This window comes from Cyprinus carpio, chromosome B16, assembly GCF_018340385.1.
Source record: "Cyprinus carpio isolate SPL01 chromosome B16, ASM1834038v1, whole genome shotgun sequence".
NCBI lineage: Eukaryota > Metazoa > Chordata > Actinopteri > Cypriniformes > Cyprinidae > Cyprinus > Cyprinus carpio.
Genome location: NC_056612.1, coordinates 1,295,200 through 1,303,409, shown reverse-complemented (window position 1 = coordinate 1,303,409; position 8,210 = coordinate 1,295,200). Strand labels below are relative to the sequence as shown.

At 39.0% G+C, this 8,210-nt stretch overlaps 1 protein-coding gene across 1 annotated transcript; it reads left to right on the top strand.

The window, feature by feature from the left end:
• Nucleotides 1-2,609: 2,609 nt before the first annotated feature.
• On the top strand, nt 2,610-7,132 carry irx2a (iroquois homeobox 2a). Its single transcript, XM_042740266.1, has 5 exons — nt 2,610-3,119; nt 4,071-4,473; nt 5,173-5,814; nt 6,149-6,217; nt 6,488-7,132. The coding sequence occupies exons 1-4, from the start codon at nt 2,901-2,903 to the stop codon at nt 6,196-6,198; spliced, it is 1,314 nt and encodes a 437-aa protein (XP_042596200.1). The 5' UTR covers nt 2,610-2,900; the 3' UTR covers nt 6,199-6,217; nt 6,488-7,132.
• Nucleotides 7,133-8,210: the final 1,078 nt, after the last annotated feature.

Genomic DNA, 8,210 nt, shown 5'->3' with positions numbered 1-8,210 from the left:
TCAGTAAAACTTGATCATTGATCTAAAAGGCCAGTGAGTGAATGTTCTGTTGGGAAATCCAGCTGATTGTATTTACTGTTCATGACTGCAAAACACACTCAGTGCATGCAATGCTGCTCCTGCACATTAGGAATGATAATAATAATAATAATAATAATAATAATAATAATAATAATAATAATAATAATAATAATAATAATAATAATAATCAACTCTTTTAAATGAAATAAATTAATTATGCATAAAAATGCATATTATGTATATAAAATAAACAGATTTTGTGCAGTATGTATAATAATCATAATCATTTATTTGGGCACGTGTTATTGCATGCATTTGAATTATAACATTAAAAGCATGATGGCATCATGTGAATTAGGAGACTATTCACACTTAAATGCCTTGTTCAGTAGAACAACTAAATACAGGAAATGACTGTTTAACATGAATGTTTTGTGTCATATTATGGAAATTGTCATGTCATTTTATAATAACTATATACAATTCTTCAAATCATTAAACAATATAATAAAACAATTTAATACCATTTTCAAAATTTCTCATTTTCAAAATAATTTTAGCATGAGATAGCATATATATATATGTGTGTGTGTGTATAGCCTATATATTAATGATGCTTTCAGTCATGCGAGTCAGTAATTCCATGCAAGCTTATTGTAAGTTAATTCCATAATTTCATGTTTAAAGGCTTCTGTCGGTGAATTGGATAAATGCATTTCGCTGATACTTAGCTGCAGTCTTGGGCTGAATCTCCTATAATTCCATCATGTTTGCTGGGACTAAAATACCACGAGGGTTTCTAAGTCTGGAAGTTAAACTAGTTAACCTACTGCCCCCTGCTGTGCGGCGCGCGCCTCGTGTCCTCTGTGAGCACCCGCGCCAAATTAATCTGTTTCCAGTCTTTCCAAATTACTTTAACACAGAAATAAGAAAGAGGGTAGAAACAGGGTGGAATATGAGAGAGAAATTAGACCTGTTATTCATTCCTGAATCAGAAACAGAGGGCTGAAAATATGGAGACACTTTAATATGGAATTAATTGTAGCCTGTGTAATAAATAAAGACAATGCTTTGTTTAAATTCGAAAAAAAAGTAATAATAATAAAAAAAAAAAAAATTAAATAAAAAAATCAACACTACCACCATTATTTAGCATAGCATGGCAATAATAATGTCCTCTTGAATGTCAATTTAATTGATATTTCTATTAATTTCCACTAATCCTTGGATAATATTATAATCATCATTGCTAATGTGCAAGCTATTTTTTTCCTTCTTATTGTTGTATTTGACTGCCGTGTTAAAAGACTTTACTGACTATTATATATAGCTAATTATATATAGCTTTTAATTTCAGTAATTTGAATTTACGAAACGGTGCATTCTTGAAAATGATTTACCAGCAGACAATTATAAGCGTTTAGCGAATAAATACCACATCACCCGTTTTACAATACATAGCCTATTAATTTGAAATAGTAGCAATAATAATAAAGTTCGAATTCAAATAACCATATTTTGCAGATCAATCTTCGCCGTCGTTGTCACAGCCCGTTATTTATTTCAGTCATAATTTCCCGGTGCGAGTTTGTGTTTTCACGTCACGAACAGTGATGTGCTGAGGGAAATTATTCCTGCTGAATTAGTTCTAAATATATGTTACAGGTCTGTGGAGCACCAACTCCTGCTGTCTGTCAGGACGGAAGACCTCCTGCGATTAGAGAGCAGGAATATGAAGAGGACTCACACCTCCCACCGGCCTGAGCGCGCACTGCTGCCGCGAGCCCCAGCACTCAGCCCTCGACTCCACAGACGAACACTTCACACCACGGAGCTGCGCGACACAGCACACAACTGAATTCTGACGGTAAACCTTGATCAGTGGAGTGAAGCAACGACTGATTGTATTCTGTACTGTTCATGACTGCACAATTCACTCACATTGCGCTCGTGCAATACTAATCATGTGTGTTATAAATAATAATAATAATAATAATAATAATAATAATAATAATAATAATAATAATATACTAAAGAAAAAAAAATGCAGCTCGCATATTTTTCTTTCTTTTTTTTTTTTTTTTTTTTTTTTTGGATTTATTTGCCTATTGCATGCATTTCATTGCCAGGATCTGTGCAATAGTTTTAAGAAAGTAAATAAATAAATAAATAAATAAATAAACAAACAAAAACACATTCTTAACCACATGTAATGACAAATGTAACAGCAATGCGCAATTATATTTAGTAAGTCTAGTTTATTACATAGTCGTGTGTATGAAAATACTCTGTAATGCACGAGCAAACCCTCTTTAGCCACGGCGTGATTATATATATATATATATATATATATATATATTATATATATATATAACACATATATATATATATATATATATATATATATATATATATATATAAATATATATATAATGACAAAGTTGAGAAAATGGCATCATGTCATCCGTCCGCCGCCGAAATAAATCAAAAAAGAAAGAAAAGTGCGTGAGATAAACGACGGAAACGCGACGGCGAGGACGCGCAGGCGGCTTTCTGCCCGGTTTTGTTCCGGAATTGCGAGAGAGGGGCGGAGACGGAATATTTAGATGAGCCGTGATTGACAGCTCCTGTTTCTCCAGCGCTCTCAGAAACTCTCCTGCTCCTTCCAGCAACTCTTCACTCTCCACTCCCGAGCACTACAAACAAACGGACGCTAGGGGATCTTCATGACGGCACTCCGCTGATCGCTCTTCCTCTTTTGCGCTTTTATTTATTTTCTTTTATTAGTTTATCCCTGCGCGCGCTGGTTAAATGCGCTGATTTTATCGATCAGCCCGTTCTCTGCCCTCCCGCGTTCCTGTTCTGGAGAAGCTGTAATAATGTCCTATCCTCAGGGTTACCTCTACCAGCCCCCGGGCTCCCTGGCGCTCTACTCCTGTCCGCTGGCCGCCCCGAGGAGCGAGGAGCTGGTCCGGTCCTCGTCCGGTTCAGCGTTCAGCCCGTACCCCGGATCTGCGGCGTTCACCGCCTCGGCCAACGCGTTCTCCAGCCCTCTGCCCTATTCCACAGATCCAGCCACGGGATTCCCGTCCTACATGGTAAACAGCGCTGGAGCCGTCGCCATTCGCGAGGCATTGTTCTTGATAGGAATGCATGAATATTGCATGATAGGATGGTTATAGTTTTGGTTGCGGGTTCGGGAGTTGCATGCGCGTGCGTGAGTACTTGTGTGTGTTTCAAAGGGAAACTCGAGAGGGACGTGAACACAAATGCAGCTGGTTGTGATCTAAAAGTTATTTTGTTCGGCGATAAAGTCGCGAATAAAATCGACAGCCTTAAATGCCTGCTTATTTATTTGAAACAATAACAGCGTGCGTCTAAATCTGCCTTGGCCCACTTGTACATGTTACTTCTGCACGGCCTGTTCTACGCCGCGTTATTTTTAGTCAATAGCTCAAATTATTGGTTGTGATATTTTAAAATGATTAATAATAAGAAGAAAAAAATGTGTGCAGCTGCACAGAATATTTTTGAGATGTGATTTGGAAGGATGTGTGGTTAAATAAGTGTTATTTAATCGTCAGTTGATGAATCGCAATGCTAATGACATGGCACATGAAAGCGGGTAAAATCGCTCCATATCCAGTGGTTTTCTAATAGGATTTGTAATGCTGCGCTTCACTGATATGCCTCTGACACTGAAAGAGCACTGGGAAAGTCAGCCTGGTGATTATGCAAAATGGCTGCAATTACCCATTATCTGTTATCCACCCCAGTCCCGTGTAATTGTGCATTCTGACAATTGCATGAGGGATTAATCATTATTGGCTTAATTATTATTAGTATTATATTTTTGGTTACACTTTATAATAGCATGCATTAATAACATTAACGTTGCATAATGCAGAATATATCATTAGTTCGTTTGCATTAATAAAGCGTTGATTTATTTTGTTTAATTTGCGCCACATTTATTTTATGAAGAAAAAAAAAAAAGCTGCACAAAAAATAATAAGACAGATGACTGACAAAAACTGTTGTTTTTGAAGGGCTCTCCGTATGACGCGCACACCACGGGAATGGCAGGAGCCATCAGTTATCACCCGTACGGGAGCCCCGGGTACCCGTACCAGCTCAACGACCCCGCGTACCGGAAAAACGCCACGCGGGACGCGACGGCGACGCTAAAAGCGTGGCTCCAGGAGCACAGGAAAAACCCTTATCCCACGAAAGGAGAAAAGATCATGCTGGCCATCATCACCAAGATGACCCTCACGCAAGTGTCCACCTGGTTCGCCAATGCCAGAAGAAGACTCAAGAAGGAGAACAAGATGACATGGGCACCACGGAATAAAAGTGAGGACGAGGACGAGGACGACGGCGATGGGGAGAGAAAAGACGAGCGCACGGATAAAAACATGGACAACAGTGAAGCGTCTGCTGAGGACGAAGGTGCATCATCATTTTTATTATTATTATTACTATTAATATGCGTTAATTTAATTTAAATGCATTTACGGTAGAACAAATGTAAAAAGTAAAATGTACTGCATATATTGTAACAATATTTGACGTTTGAATAATGTAGCTCTATTAATTATATGTGACCATGGACCACAAAACCAGTCATAAATAGCGCGGGTATATTTGTAGCAATATATAGCATTGTATGGGTCAGAACGATCGATTATTCTTTTATGACAAAAAAAAAAAAAAAAAAAAAAAAAAAAAAAAAAAAAAAACATTATAGGATATTAAGTAAAGATATTTTGTAAATTTCCTACCGTAAATATATCAAAACGTATATTTTTGATTAGTAATATGCATTGGTAAGAACTTCATTTGGACAAATTTAAAGGTGATTTTCTCAATATATTTAGATTTTTTTGCTCCCTCAGACATTTACTCAAACCAGACATCAATGGAAAGATTATTTATTCAGCTTTCAGATGATGTATAAATCTCTTTTAAAGAAAACAAACCCAAAAAAAATACGGAAATAAATACCCTTATGACTGGTTTTGTGGTTTAGGATCATACAAATTTATAATTGAAGATATTCGCTTCGTAATGCCATTTTGAGGGAAGTTCAGCAAGTTTTCGCGCAGTTCTGACAGCAGTAACTCACGGATGCGTGGTTTGTGTCCGCAGGCATCAGTTTGCACCTGACAGATCACTCGTGCTCGGTAGAATCTGACGGCGAGAAGGTCACGTGCAGAACCGGTGACCGGGTTTGTGATTCTGGACTCGATAGCAAGGACAAATGCGACACTGGTGATCTGGACACGGGCCGCGAGGACAGGCAGAGAGGCCCGTCACCAAAGCAGCTGACCTCTTCTCCTCTGACCGCGGTGGAGGCCCCTCTCTTGACCCATCATCACCGAGAGAACAGCACCAACAAAACATGCCTGGACGGTCAAAACCAAAGCGTCAAGCCTAAGCTCTGGTCATTAGCCGAGATCGCCACCTCGGACCCAAAGCAGCAGCAGCAGCAGAACTGTCCCCCGGGTGTTGGCCTTTTGACCTCCACGGCGTCCACCGCGTCTCCAGCGGGCGCAGTGTACCCCGCCACCTCCATATTAGGAAGACCGCTTTATTACACCTCGCCGTTTTATAGTAGACCTAATTATACAAACTATGGCAACTTCAGCCCGCTGCAGGGCCAAGGGATACTGCGCTATAACTCAGCTGGAGAGGGACTCCTGCACAAACAGAGCGGCGAGCCTCTGCTGAAGACCAATCCAAACCAGACCGAACAACATTTCAGGGCCTCCAATGCAGAATCCAAAAAAGGTGCGTAAAGGGTGCATACACACACACACACACATATATATTATCCTGCTGATCTGATTTAACTGATCACATGTAGATTAACCAATTGTCTACCCAGTAAATTAACTATCCTATATTAAATTAATTAGATGAGGCACTTTTAATATAATCGCGTCTGTTGTTGTTTTCGAGTCATCGTCGCATGTTATAAGTTATTGTTTTAACGTGGCATTTATATATTTTATATTTTCTCATAATCGAACGCTAGCGTCCAGTCTACATTATATGAAATGTTTAAGCCTTGCAAACGCTGTGGTCCTTTCCCTTTACTGAAACGGTTGTGTATTCTCTGCAGACCCCAACGAGGTTTTCACAGTAAGAGCCCAGTCATACCTGTCGAGTTAAAGACGAGAAGATCTTTCAAGTAAGTCGCTAATACAAGCATTATGTGCAGGTTATGTGCCGTTTTTATGACAATATTGGAATGTTTCCAGAGGCCACTTCCTCATATTTGATTAGTCCTATTGTTCTTGTCAACTAAATGTTCCTGCTGAGTATGACTATATTAGGCCTGCTTTATGGTTGTGTAGATTAATTGTGGATTTCTAAATTCAATGACGTAGTTGTATATTATTAGTATTATTAATTATTTTGGAAACTCGACTGATGTAGGTTCTGTTTCCTTGGTTCACAGGTAGGTGTCACAATTGCTTTGAACAAAGCGACCCCCCACCCCCCACCCCCATTAGCATTTGCTCTTACGCGGATCCTTCTGTGTGCCACTGTACACCCACGGACTACAGAGCACCTGCCTGTAATAACACGTACGATTATGGAAAAGAAAAGAAAAGAAATGAAAAGAAAAGAAAATAATTTTTTAAGGCACAATAGCCAGTGGGGTTTGGATGAACTGTTGACTGACTGATGGAAGTACCTTATCCCAACACATGTGACTTTTCGATGAGGAGACTTATTTCTCAGGACCCCTGCAGTGGCTTCAGAGCCCCCAGTTGTACACAGGCGCGTGGGACATTAGCCTCCTGTCAGACTTTCAGTGCTAGAGGTGTGAAGTGTAAACGAGAACTCGGGACTGGTATAAACTTGACTAAGAGTGGAATACATTTGATATTTATTTTTCTAATGCCTATAATTTATGCAAGTTGTATTGCAATGGTATTTGAACATTGTTTTGTTAATAAATCATGATTGGTTTTTATTTAAAAAGCCGAAGTTACGCACTGTTGTTAACAAGGAGACTTTTACTAATTTATATCTCTGATTGTAAATAAAATGCGCTAGTCTGCACTGGCACCATTTGGACTGCCCTGTTTTTCAAAACTTAATGACATTCTAATCGTAGTGTAATTCTTTCACATCCTTTCACACTATCATGATGTATATGTGTCGGATGCTAGCGACAAATCCAGACCTGCTATTCAGATCATAAAATACGGCGCCATTTACAAATGACACGTTTCAAACTCTCCTTTTTATTTCTACAAAAGTGCATTTAAGAGCTGCAGTGTGTGTGCATATGCAGCGTGAAAGTCGAATGTGCTCTGGATGGCAGTGAATGATAGAGGCCGTTTATAATCCAGGCCTTCATCTATTTTTCAGCGTGATGAACACAGGGCCGGAGCGGCAGCGTTATGAGCTCCCGGCGGGGGGTTAAGATGGTCAGTCGGGCTTCATTATAGACTGATATTGAACGATCCATAAAATCGTGTCTAAACACCTGCCAGCTCCTGCAATGACGTCTCTCTTATACGGCCACCCCGTTAACATTTTAAAGGCGTTAGTTAAACAGATTACTGTTAACCTCAACAACCTTTCGATACGGCTATTAAAAGATGTGCTGTAATATTTAATATAAAGGCTGCCCAAAGAAAGATAATAGCTAATAATAATGAGAAGAATTTAATAATAATAATAATAACGCGATGTAATAAAAATAAAATGTTTTTATAATAGCCATAAATGTAAATGTAAATACAGATGTTAAACGATTAATGATTAAATAATCAAAGCACTGTTTGTTACGGTTTTAAGCTGCGTTTAATGCCATAACACATCGAACTGAATTCAGGTCAACGCTGTGATGGATTCTGTCGCTTTTCTCGATAATATAGCGTCTGATTTTGTCATCTGAAGCGTGTTGCGCTGTGCATATATAGGATTCATTATTAGAGGTGAATTATTGAAATTCAGTCTTTAATCTCAAGTGGGATCCCGGGGGGGTCGACCACTGTTGTCAAAATGGCACCACAGGCGGTTTCCATTCATACTCCCTTCAAATGTCAACATTTGTTCTCAATAAAAAGAGTTATTGTTTCTGTAAAACAGCCTTTGAAAACATCAAAGAAGTGAGGCACCTCTGTTTGATTGGGATCAGGTAAAGGTGAAATGCAGAGCGCGAG

Excerpts from the sequence above, each read along its gene's own strand:
- irx2a (XM_042740266.1), top strand. The coding sequence starts at position 2,901 with ATGTCCTATCCTCAGGGTTACCTCTACCAGCCCCCGGGCTCCCTGGCG. Across the intron at positions 4,474-5,172 it reads AGCGTCTGCTGAGGACGAAG|GCATCAGTTTGCACCTGACA; the intron begins GTGCATCATCAT and ends TTGTGTCCGCAG. Across the intron at positions 5,815-6,148 it reads CAATGCAGAATCCAAAAAAG|ACCCCAACGAGGTTTTCACA; the intron begins GTGCGTAAAGGG and ends TATTCTCTGCAG.